The sequence below is a fragment of the Plecotus auritus genome (assembly GCF_963455305.1).
Source record: "Plecotus auritus genome assembly, chromosome: 12".
Lineage (NCBI taxonomy): Eukaryota > Metazoa > Chordata > Mammalia > Chiroptera > Vespertilionidae > Plecotus > Plecotus auritus.
Genome location: NC_137778.1, coordinates 17,016,028 through 17,029,644, shown reverse-complemented (window position 1 = coordinate 17,029,644; position 13,617 = coordinate 17,016,028). Strand labels below are relative to the sequence as shown.

The 13,617-nt window shown below is 35.9% G+C and overlaps 1 protein-coding gene across 2 annotated transcripts in view; it reads left to right on the top strand.

Annotated features, from left to right (window-relative positions):
* The window catches only part of PLA2G4A (phospholipase A2 group IVA), a 137,241-nt gene that overhangs the window by 60,164 nt on the left and 63,460 nt on the right, over positions 1-13,617 (top strand). For both annotated transcript variants that reach the window (XM_080648451.1, XM_080648450.1), the window contains one exon: positions 10,685-10,722. In XM_080648451.1, coding sequence (XP_080504577.1) covers positions 10,685-10,722 — 38 coding nt within the window. The remainder of the gene's footprint in view (positions 1-10,684; positions 10,723-13,617) is intronic.

The window sequence follows — 13,617 nt, the reverse complement described above, 5'->3', positions numbered from 1 at the left end:
TCTTTTATTTAGGTCTTTGATCCATTTTGAATTAATTTTTTAATATGGGGACAACAGTAGTCTAGTTTCATTGTTTTGCCCGTGGCTCCAATTTTTTCAGCACTGTTTATTGAAGAGGCTTTCTTTCATCCATTGCATATTTTTGGCTCCTTTGTCAAAAATTATTTGCCCACATACATGTGGCTTTATCTCTCAATTCTGTTCCATTGGTCTGTGGTCTGTTTTTCTGCCAATACCATGCTGTTTTGATTGTTGTCTCTTTGTAGCATAATTTGAAGTCAGGGAGTGTGATATCTCTGGCTTCATTGCCCCCCCCCCCCCCCCCCACACACACACACACACACACAGGATTGCGTTGGCTACTCAGGGTCTTTTGTGGTTCCATACAAATCTGATGATTTTAGTTCTATTGCTTTAAAAAGTGTCATTGGGACTTTGACGGGGATTGCATTTAATCTGTATATTGCTTTGGATAAGATAGCCATCTCAATTATGTTGATTCTTCCAGTCCATGAACACAGAATGTCTTTCCATTTCTTTGTGTCTTTTTAAATCTCTTTTAATAATGCTTTGTAGTTTTCAGTGTATAGGTCCTTCACATCACTCATTAAGCTTATTCCTAGGAATTTTATTCTTTTTGTTGGAATTTTCTTTTTCATTTCTTTTTCCGAAATTTCATTGTTAGTATATAGCAATACAATAGATTTTTGTATATTGATTTTGTATTACTGCATGTATTTATTGTTTCTAGTAGATTTTTGGTGGAGTCTTCAGGATTTTCTATACAAAGAATTATCATCTTTAAAAAGTGACAATTTTACTTCTTCATTCCAAATTTGGATGCCTTTTATTTCTTTCTCTTGCCTGATTGCTCTGGCTAAGACTTGAGGTGAGGGTTGGAATGGGAAGTAGATGAGGGAGATACATGCATGTGATGAAAAGAAATCACTATACAGTGAGGTTAGTATCAATGACTTATGGACAGACTGCAGTTGCAAGACTAAATAAAGGCAGACCGTGTTGTGAGAGGAGGAGTACAGGGATGGTGCTGTAACACTAGATGACTTTGAACATGTTGAGCATGAACATAGTGGTTAATACCTTGGTTTTTGAAGCCAAGCACTTTGGTGTTTAAGTTCCAGCTCTGTTTCTTACCAACTGTTTCATCCTGGGAAAATCACTTAGCTCCTCTGTGCCTCAATTTACTCATCTGTAAAACAGAGATAATATTTCATAGAAGAGTTATTATTATTTACATATATAATATAGTATACATCACATAATCTGTATTACATTTATATATTTACATGTCTAAATATAATTTAATATAATTTATTATATGAAATGTAGATTGCATGTTATATATTTATTAACTATACAGTTTATTTTATAGTTAATATATAATAATAATTGGTTATAGAAATATACATATGAATAGTATATACCCATAGATGTGTGCAAACATACATTTAGTGCTTACAACAGTTCCTGGTACATGTAAGTACTATGTAAATGTTGTTTTTATTGTTGCTGTTATTATACTTTTCGAATAAGGTAGAATAGCAGCAGGCAGAGATGCTGTCGTGGCCATTCTAAGCAGAGGAGACTGCAAAAGCATAGAGTCTTAAAAGTAGAAAGCAAGTTGGGGCATGGCAAGTTACAGGGTTTGGCTGCTACACGTTGGTGAGTAGTAGGGTAAAGAGTTTAGAGGTGGAAGGCTAACATCCGCAGACCTTACCTATGACATGTTGCTAGGATCAGTCCTCAATAAAGTTTTTGAGGGCTTTGTAAGCATGAATTGACCTTTCCAAAGAATAATGTTATTTCCGCCCTTTAGTCTATGACACAAAGACTGATTATAAGAAAAGATATTGTGGGAAAACATGCATTTCCTCTCCCTCTGTCATTTCCTATGGTTAGGTGTGTAACCCCAAGGCCTTCTACATTCCAGAATTTAAAGTAGCTTACGTAATTATTTTCCTTAGAGTGCCTGAGAAAACAGCTGGTTAACTTTTCTTATTACTCTGTACTCCAAAGTCCTTTGCAGTTTTTATCTGGATGACAGTTCTTGAGCTGGGGACCTGTGATGGTAGTGGGGGGGAAGGTAAATGCCTGATGGCCAGTTGGAGAGCCTTGGCCTTCCCAGATCATGTGTCCTGTCCTCTGCCAGCCATTCAGCCTCTCCTCATTTCTGAATCCCTGTCTTTCAGAAGAGAGGACAGTCTTCCTTCTACAATGTTCATAGAGGCTGTAAGAGAGGAGAGGCTGTGAAAGAATTGTGTGGGAGAAGAGATTTTAAAACAATTCTTGGTTATGGCAATCTGGTCTAGTGGAAAGCACTTGGATTTGGCAAAGGGAGAACAAATTCTTTGAGCCAAGACATTATTAGCAAAACTTCATTCAAAATTTTGTCATCTAAAAGTTAATACTGCTAAAGCCAGTTTGGCTCAGTGGATAGAGCGTCAGCCTGCGGACTGAAAGGTCCTAGGTCTGATTCCGGTCATGGGCATGTACCTTGGTTGTGGGCACATCCCTAGTAGGAGGTGTGCAAGAGGCAGCTGATCGATGTTTCTCTCTTATCGATGTTTTTTACTATCTATCACTCTTACTTCCTCTCTGTAAAAAAAATCAATAAAATATATTTTTTTTAAAATAAAAAAAAAAGTTAATACTGAGTCAACATAGAGTGATTTCTGCAGCCAGGAGCCAGCTGGAGAAAAAATAGGAGCCTCAAGTGGAGAATGCATGACTCCCAAGGGCCTGCTGTGCCCCCTTAGGGTAGAAACCGGGAACCTGGAGACTCAGACTCTCATTTTGTCTTTGTCACTAACCTCCCTCTAGGGTGTTTGAGTTGTCATTCTTTCTAGCTGATTCCTATTTTCTTCAGCTCTAAAGTGAAGGTATCCATTTACTTATTTCTAATATCTTTTCTAATTTATAAAATCCTGTGATCTAGAAAGAATACTTTATTTTTATTTGAACATTTTATCCCAAAGTCTTCGATTCCTCCCATTTTACAGATATAGAAACAAAATAATTATAATGCAATAATGAAAATCTTTATTATATTATTTCAAAATACTGAACTGTGGATGGATTATTTTTTAATATGAGAATTTAAGCTTTTATTGGGCACCTAAAACTTTGCTAAATATTAAGAAAATTATAAAAAAGTTCTATTTTCAAGGAACTAATAATCTATTTGGAAATAAGTAGACATTCATATGTAAATTGATAATTAATATGATAAACAGTATCATGAGGCATCCATTCTTTGGTTTACTTACTTATGAGTTATTATTAAACACGTGTTATTTTCCAGGCAAATTCCTAGGAGATTGGCAAGCAGCAGGGGACCTGATAGATTATGTCCTGGTTCCCAGGGAGCTTGCATTCATGGGGAAGGTAAATAAGCAACAAAAAGCAAAGAGATAATCAACACAGCGTCAGCCAGGATAAATACTACTAAGAAAATAAAATAGAGGGAGGTGATAGAGAACAGTTGGCGGGCAAGTACTAGTAAAGTTTATATTGTCAGGGCAGGCCTTTCAAAAATATTGTATTTTCCCCCAAATTTTTATTAAAGTTGTTGAGCATATAAAAAGTTGAAAGATTTGTAAGCTGAAAACCCTTATAATTGCTGCCCTTACTCTACAATAAACATTGTACTGTATTTGCTTTGCCACATATGTCTCCATCTATCCATCTGTCAAACCATCTTACTTTTCTGATGTGTTTAAACACAAGCTGCAGACAATATGCTTCATCCCTGAACACTTCAGCATATTTACTAGAGTGTAGTATTTGCATATTAAATTTTAAAGTGCCAAGTAAATAGTGCTGAAGATCTGTACAATAAGAGTTATAAGATGGAATTATTAATTCACAACTATTGAGCACCTACTGAGTGGCAGACAGTCTGTAGGCACTTCCTATTCAGCTATGAAAAAAAAACAAGAATTCGCACCCTCCTGGAACTTATGTTACTTAGTAAGATCAACAAGAAGCAAGATAAGTAAAATATAGTTGTGTTAGAGAGTGATAATAAGTGCAAAATAAACCAGGAAGGAGGAGAGGAGAGTGTATATAGTGAAGGGGGTTGCAAGTTTAAAAACTGTGGCTAAGAAAAGCATCTCTGATGATATCTGAGTACAAAAAGGTCCTGAAGGAGAAGTGTGCCCCGCATGTTAACGATCAGCAAGGGCGAGAGTGTGGCTGGAACATAAAGGTCACAGGGAGGATGAAAAGTGATGAGGACAGAGAGGCCACGGAGGATGGGGATGTAGCGGACAATTGATGTAGTGGGTTATAGTGGGCATCAATGGCTTAATCTTGTCCTTAAAAGAAGGATGTGGTGGGACCACTATAGGGCTGGAAGGCCATTCCAGTGGAGAGAGCGGCCTGAGCCTTTGCTCATAGTCATGGGGCCAGACAGGACAGGCGTGTTTGGGAAACAGTGTCTAGACGTGAGAGCATTCATACATGAAGGGAGAACAGGTACATTGGGGATCAGATGATAGCAGAGCTCAAATTCAAGCTTTTGGAATTTGGATGTTATCTTACTGACAGCAATGAGTCATGGAAGTTTTTTGACAGGTAATGGGGAATTTAGGGCACACAGGATTTGGCTTCTTCCTCAGAAGTGTTAGTAAGCAAAAAGTTGGTAGGTAAAACGATACAGAGGACATTTGGTACCGAAAACGAAACGTTGATGCAGCGTTAGCAGCCTTCTGAGGAAAGTGGTGAGTCTGAGGAGTACAGGGTGACTTGAGGAAAGTAAGTGTAGCTTATTACAGCTTTAATGTGTCACTGAGCGCTGAATAGAAGGATTGCTTAGTGGCAGTGAGGGTCAGCTGACATTGGGAAGCAGGAACTTACAAAGGGTCCAGCTCTTCTTGAGACTATGATTTATCACTCACCTCAACTTGAGATTTTTTTTTTTTTTTTTTTTTAGAAGAAAACCAAATTTAGGGCTAGATCCACAGGGTTTGTTTTCCAGCTAGCATGTATAAAATCTGGGTGAGGTTGTGTTTGTTGGAGTCACAAGACTGAAGAACAAACATCAGAGTTGTCCTTTGAGAGAGACTGGTGGGACCCACTGCCTTCAACCCCAGGTTCAGCATCAGACAGCCATGCCTGGGTTGGAATCATGATTCTGCTACTTCTTCACTATGTGATGTTGGACAAGTTTGTTTGTTTTTCCTATGCATCCTCATCTGTAAAACAGGGTTATAATATAGATTGTGCCCATCTCTTAGGTTTGTCATGGTTAAGTGAGTTAATGCACAGACACTTTTGGAAGACAGAGAAAAATTACACTTCTTCATTCTCTAGATGAAAAATCAGTTTGTTTTGGCCAATACTTTGAAGAATGTAGCCTCTAAATTTACATTATATGGCGTTTCAATTTGCCATCTTTATTGAGAAGTTAGTGTTATTATTTTAAAATGGTCATGTCTCATGGCTTCTATTATATCTAACGAGGCCCGGTGCCCAAATTCATGATGGGTGGGGTCCCTCGGGGTGGCCTGTGGAGATCGGGCCCCAGCTCAGGCCCCCAGCCTCGCAGCCCCACAGCTCTGCCTGGCACCCTGCCTTGGCCTGGTGCCGCCCCCTCACCTGCTCCACCATCCTGTCTGCAGGATGATCAATTGGGGCTGGGCCCCCTGCCCAACTCCCTCTGTGCCTGGGAGCCGGGCTTTAGCCCCACCCACCACTGCCACCACTAGTCGCTGTCTGTGGGGTGATCAGCAGGGCGATTGGGCCCCCACTCACACTCACCTTGACCTGGAGCTGCCCGCTTATCTGCTCCACCATCCTGCCATGATCCTGCTCTCCTCAGGGCCCATCGGGTCGGCAGCACCTCCACTGCCACCTCTTGGTGGTCAGCGCATGTCATAGCGAGCGGTCAAACTCCCAGTCCAACGACCGCTCAAGGGAACAATTGGCAAATTAGGCTTTTATTATATAGGATTTTGGCTGATTTTTTTTTTATTATTATCATTACTTACTAATGATTGCAACTTGAAAATGAACAAGATAGTTCTATAGAAGAGATAGTGGCAAAGCTTTAAAAAATGATAGTTTTGATGGTGAGTTTAGAATATAAAGATAGAATCAGCATGATTGTATTGGAAAACTATATATTGATGTGTGAAGACAAAGACTACAATTCACCTAAGAGAATGAGACAAAGCAGAGCTTGAAGGGAAAACAGGAGAACATTATCATTTTGTGAGAAATTTGGGAAATCTTTGGCTAAGACGTGATGCCATCAGATTGATACAGAGCAGAGTTCAAATGTGGGTCCAATAATTCCTGGCTTTAAGAGAGAATGCATTTTTATTTTGGCATACTAGCAATAGGAGCTTAAGTGAGTCTTTTTTTTGACACTTGTGAAATTTATAAGTTTTAAATTTTAGGGCAATTTAGAATGTTCTTGTGTCCTTGGGGTCCATGACTGTACCTAAATTCCTTCAGGGAGTAGAACACCATAGCATACCCAGCCTGACCCACATCAGTCACTTGAATCATTTTTGGATGAATGGATAAATGATTACACTTAGGGGAAATACAGAAAACCTGGGAAGTGCTCAGACAGTTGTAACGAAAGTGAATGAAGTTTAAAAGAGAAAAACTAGAGCATCTGAGAGATTCCCATTTGAAGAAAGAGTATTTTGGTTACATAGTAGTGCTTTAGGAAGTTGTTATTTTATATGGGAGCTAATGATAACAAGCTCTTTCAGAATCTCCAGTGTCCACTGGTAAGGAAAAAGGACCTTAAATTAAGGAAAGGAAGCTATCACTCAATGTAAGGAGGAAAACTCAGTGTGATAGAGTGGAACGTGGCTAGAAGGGAAGAGTGTATTTTTAATCTTTTAAGTCTTTGAAAACGATCTGGGATATTTGGGGAGAGGGGAAGGCACAATTATCTTGAATTCCTGGGTGATAGATTAGATGATTCCTGGTAGTAAATACTAATTTTATTTTATGAGGAAGTCACATGTTAACTGGACTTACTATGGTAATCATTTTGCAATATATACAAATATCGAATCATTATGTTACACAGCTGAACCTAATATAATATTATATGTCAATTATATCTCAATAGAAGAACAAATGTTAGTGTTATAGAAAATCATATGTATTTAAAAATGATTTTAGAAGTATCTTACTCAATTTTAAACATGTAAAATTTATTTACCTGTGACCTAGCTGGTATTGGCAGGGCTGTAATTTCTGTGTGCACCTCCTTGTTAGAGTCACATGTGGTTTAAAATTATTTGACCGTTTGCATCTTTTTGTAATAATAATTTTAAAGGACCTCCTTGATGCCAGGCTTTATGCTCGATACCTTAGCTTTATTGTTTCAAAATGATCCTGGAAAAATTTGCAAAAGAATTAGTGGGTTATATAGTTTCAAAATTAATTAAGTCTGAAATGGCTTTTTTATTTTTATTTTTTTAGTAGTTTTTCTGCTCTAGTTCCCCACCCCCACAATGGAACACTTCCCATTGCAAGCATCTACAATTGTTTTCATGGTGGAATTCAAAGAAAAGAATGTTGTTTCCCCACAAGAATGTACAATGAGTACAGCCTGCTCTTGCATTTATAGTTCCTAGAAGAGGTGGAATTCTTCTCATTTGTTCTTAACTAAATATGATGGGGTGGAGGAGAACTGGGGAAATTTGGTCACCTTTCCTTCTACGTGCCTTGATTAAGATGAGCAACCTGGTTGACTGACATGGAGAGATGCTTTATGCAGTGTGTGGGAAGAAGTTTACAATAATTGTGTAATGCCGTAGGAAGTGCATATTTTTGTGGCTATTTTATCTGAATCACATGTTGCAAGTAAAAGGTGTGGAGAGATGGTGAATGTCAGCCTCCCAGCATGTCTGAACATAGTGCACCAAGTGGGAGAGTTTACTATTTCCTCCTGATTGTGGGTGATCCACTTGGGCAGCGGGCGGAAGTAAGGACCGGAATCATGGCACCACATCCTGTTCTCCTCCAAATGGCAGGAAAATCCTGTGTCTTCTCTTCTCTCCTCCTGCCTTCATTTAAAGAGTCTTATCAGTCTGTATAAGACTGTGAACATCTTAGCCAAGAAACGTTGTGGATGGACGTGGAAGGGACATTCTTATGGCGAAGACATAATGATCAGAAACAGAGCACAGTTGATTTTTCTTTTTACTCATTAAGTTGTGAGAACAAATAGGCATTAAATATATTCAGGTATTGAATACGTTAATAAATAAACTGCATGGGGCTTGCCAGTTGGGGAGCCAGCTTTTCTCTGAACACTACTGTTAGGAGGTAACATCTTAGAATAGGAAGCCTATTCCAGCGTTGGATCTTCCCATTTATTAGAAAACTCCATATTGAGCCCTAACTGGTTTGGCTCAGTGGATAGAGCGTCGGCTTGCGGACTGAAGGGTCCCAGGTTCGATTCTGGTCAAGGGCATGTACCTTGGTTGCGGGCACATCCCCAGTGGGAGGTGTGCAGGAGGCAGCTCATCGATGTTTCTCTCTCATCGATGTTTCTAGCTCTCTATCCCTCTCCCTTCCTCTCTGTAAAAAAAGCAATAAAATATATTTTTAAAAAAAAAGAAAAAAAAAAAGAAAACTCCATATTGAGTTGTAATATTGTGGGGTTTTTAAAAGTTTCTATTCTCCCATGTTGCTTTTGACCTCTCAAGATAAAAAACAGCAAATTTAGTATCATTTTAATAGCAGCTTTCCTGTATTTATTTACTTATCTATTTATTTATTTACCTATTTATTTATTGCAACAGACTATGCTTTTACCCATGTCTTGTTTTTCTTACTAAACATCTAAAGTAATCTCATTCTTTGTAATTCTTTTTCTTTTTCTTTTAAAAATATTTTTATTGATTTCAGAGAGGAAGGGAGAGGGAGAGAGAGATAGAAACATCAATGATGAGAGAGAATCATTGATTGGCTACCTCCTGCACGCTCCCAACTGGGGATTGAGCTTGAAACCCAGGCATGTGCCCTTGACCTGAATTGAACCTGGGACCCTTCAGTCCACAGGCTGATGCTCTATCCACTGAGCCAAACTGGCTAGGGCTGTAATTTTTTTTTTTAAATCCCTCTTTGGCAAAGAGTCCATTTGAAATTTTGCAAAGGGGAATAGACATAATGTGTTGGGATGTGATCTAAGCAGTGCTTTCATTAGTAAAACAGACAGCGATTACATTAATTGTTTAGAAGTCATTCACATTTTTTATTTATAACTGAACTATGATTCATCCGAGTATGTTAAAAAATAAAAAACATTTTATTGGGATTCTTGATGATTTATTAACTTCAAAGTAATATTTAAATGCTGCTTTGATGAATGAAGGTTCATAGCGTTCCATACACAACAAAAACTATCTGGGTTGGTCCAGTCCATGATTTTATCTCGAGAAATAATGAGATGTTCTTGGTAAGAAAAGGTTGCCTGACATTCTTCCTTTCACATACACATGCACAGTAATTCAACAAATATTTATTGATTATGTGTTATATGCCAAATACCGTGCAATGAACTAGAAATAGAGAACTATATAAGACAGAACTTACAGTTTAGTGGGAGAGGCAAATTTTTGTACAGATGATTTCAATACCTTTTTCTTACTCATAAAATTCAGTACTGAGAATTATGCATGAACTTATAACCTTTTGAGAGGCTCCCTCTCTTTGTTTTTTTTCCATCCCCTGAAACCACCACAAAGAAAACAAAACCAAGTATCTATAGCATTTTATGTTCTAAAAATATCCTCTTCATGTTTGAAGAGGCATATTCTAGTTCTGTTCTATTGAAGGTATTGAATAGGTTAACTCTAACTGTATTCTTATAGTAACCGATATAAAAAAAATAATAGCACCATCTCACAATTGTGTAACAACCTTTCAAATACATTCTCATTTGGTTCTTATGGTTACATTATTCATAACTAATGGCAAGGAGAGTGTTGATAATTTCTTTCTATACAATAGGTTCATAGTCTTGGAAAGACATCTTTTAATATCCCTTCTGTTTTGTGGATATTAGGCACTCTCTTTCCCATTGGCAGGATGGGGTTCTCCCATAAGTTTGGCTGGCTTACGCAGTGTTGACAAAATAAAAACCTGAGCCCCACATTGCATTTGGAGATGTTTCTTGACCTGACCACAGTTGGTTGGTCCCTAGGTCCCTGAATAGGTAGGTGTTCTGTCTTGTTTACTACAGCCTACACATGTTGTAAATGCACACCCAGGCTTTCTTTAACCTTCCAGCCATTTCAGCCTCTGGTTTTGAGGCCCGGGCATAGCTCTTGAATAATAGATAGAATATCTTTAGATGTTTTAGAGCTCAGACAAGTTTTATGTTCTGTGAAATAATGATTGTAGAACTGAACTACTTCATTTTAGTGAGTGAAGAAAAAGGCCATACAAAGACAATTCTTATGTTTGCTAAAATGACTTTAAGTAGATTTATACTGTAAAAAATAGCAAAAAAAAAAAATATTGAAATATACCTGTAATTTAAGGTCTTCATGGAGCTATGCCACTTTTATTCTTAGGGCTTTTGTTTAGGTTAAAAATAATCTACCACTGAACAATTATTTTGACTTTGTTTGCATTATATGTAACACACATCTATTTATGACCTAACCTAATAAATCTCTTACAGGTCACTGAAATGATTCTGGAAATGTCCCTTGAAGTTTGGTAAGCACATTAATTTTGTTGAGTGGAAGATATTGTGAGAGGTCCATTGATTTATTTTGTTAAAAAGTATACTTTTTAGGCCTGGGGCTGGAGGTAGGGATGGGCTAGAAGGGGCCAATGGGGGAAAAGGAGGACATATGTAATACTTTCAATAATAATGATTAAAAACATAATAAAAATATACTTTTAATATATGAAATAATTATAACAGCTTTTTGACTATCAAAATGCATTAAATGTACTTTGCTTTTCTTTAGCTCCTTTTTAATAGTTACAACATTAAAAAATAAATCTAATATTCTTTGATTAATTTTCCCATCGTTTGCTGGTTAAATAATAGACGCCAAAAATAAGGGCTTTTTAGAAAGGGCCCTCCCTTAAGTTATTTTTCTATTCCAATAGAAGTGAATACAGTTACTTAAGCCTATTTTCTATTGTTGATTTAGATAGAAATTCAAAAACACAAAAGTGAACAGGAAAACTAGAAAGGAAAAACTGAAAATTGAGACCAATTTGTCACAGTAATCAGCAGGACTAAAAATGGTCAAGTTCCCTGAAAGGATGTTGCTCTTTCAAAGTGGGTTCTAAAAAATGGAAGTTGGGAAGTCACTTATTTATTTGTTTTCAAAGGGTGACTCTTAGAGGAGTCAGGCCTGTCTTGGGAAGGAGCTGATTTCTGATCCCATGCAGGATTCAGACCTCACCTCCCTTTGTACTTTCCTGTCGAAGTGGGTGTTAGCAGAGTTACTAGTACAAAGTTTATTTACACAACGTCACATAAATGAGTGTCACATTCTCTTATCTTGTGATTTACCAAATGTATGATAATAGTGCCCTGGCATTCAGTTTAGACATTTGTTTCTCTTATTTTGATCTCTGGAACAAGTTGACTTTGTAAGTTATTGGCATAAATTACCACAGTCCCTCAGTTTATGCGAGGAAGTGTCAAAGGACATTTCAAGTTACTGTGTTGCATCATTTTGCATTACATTAACTCTTGCTTAAAAGTGATTTATTTTGGCATGAGCTGAGAAATATTTTTACTTGACTATGCAAGTAATGCTATTTCTTTTCCTGGGAAATGGTCTTCACTGGTATATTTAGGACCATTATAAAACCCAGTTATAAAAGATGCAGAAAAAAATCACAAGTAATGTACATATGTGTCCAGAAGCAATTTATTATATATTTATAGTGAACTTTAACCAAACCCTATTTTTATATGTTAACTTAAACTTGATTTTAAATGGAAATGTTTTCTTTAAAGAAAAATTCAATTTCCCATAGAATATCTTCCATTAAATATAAAATAAAATTTTAAAAGAAAGCAAACTAATTAAAGATAATACCTAAGAGAAAGAAATAAAGTTACTAAAGTAACATATTTATAAAATTATTCAGCATTTAAAATTTTTTTCTTCTAGATATTTCATTCTAATACCTTCTAAACATCTATGTTCATTGCTCTGTTCATAGATTTTTTTTAAAAGTCATGCTTCTTGTTGTTAGTGTAAGATAATGATTATCATTGTACATTCCAAAAAGCATGAGTCCCAGAATGAGAAGTCCTGGATTTAAATCTATTACCTGCTAATTATGTTAATGGTTGAAAATTTTCTAATCACTTTTTTTACTCATTTGTAAAATAAGAAAAGAGTACTTTATATCTATTATGGTTTAATAAGATGGTGGGGTTTTTTTTCTAAGATCATATAGGAAACTTTTTCACATATACACCACGTGTTCATAGTGGTACTGTTTGTAATAGTTAAAAATAAATTGGAAGCAACTTCAATGTTCATGGATAAGCAAATCATGCTATATTCACATATTGAAAATATTCCACAATAGTAAAAATATTTGAATTAGTTCTAGCTACATAAACGGAGGTGAATCTCAAAAACAAAATGTTCAATGAAAAAAATAATTTGCAGTATACATACAGTTGGCAGCATTTATATAAAAAAATGAAACCAGAAAAATGACTCTTAGGGACATAAATATATATTGTAAAAATATAAAGAAATTTATTGAAATAAAGAGCAAATTTAAGATAGTAGTTACTTTTGAGGAGTGAAAAGGGAAAAAATTGAGGAGGATTCAGAGACAACTGTGCAGGTAAGATTTTTATTTCTTTAAGTGATTAGAATATACCCAACTTAACATATAATAATAAATAATAATAATAGAAAAGAGTTTACCCCAAGACATGACTTTTAAAATGCAAACTATCTTACTTTCCCCACCTTGTTACATAATCTTCATAATAATAAAATTTAATGACTGTGTAATTCAATGTTTTGATATAGTATAATTTAATAACCTTATTATATGATAATACAGTTAAATGATCTTTTCAGTTTCTTCCCTTAAGGTAGATATCCAGAAATAGGATTACTAGGTCAAAGGAAATACACATTTTAATTATTTTTCGTGCTCATTGCCTCATTGCTTTTCAAAAGTGTTTTTGCAAATTTATATTTTCAAAATATATGCATGAGAATAACATTGTTACTTTACCTTTTCCAATAGTAGATATTTTAAATATTTTTGAATTATTAATTTAATAATAACTGTACTTTATAATTTTGCTAATGAAATTGAATATTTATTCTTCTATTCATTACTACTCATACTTACTCTTTTATGACTTATCTATATTTGTTCTGTGGGAAGTTGTAGTTAAAATATTTGCAATGATCAAATATCACTATAGAATACGTAGCCCAGAGGCCTTACAATTTTTACTCTCATTCTATGTTTACAAGGAAGAAATATACTGAATTAACAGAAATGAGCCTTAAATTTAACTCTCTTAAGGGAAGAGCTTACCTTTATGAATGGTAAAGACACAATTTTTTTTTAGAAAGGTATATAATTTAATTTAAGGTTTCT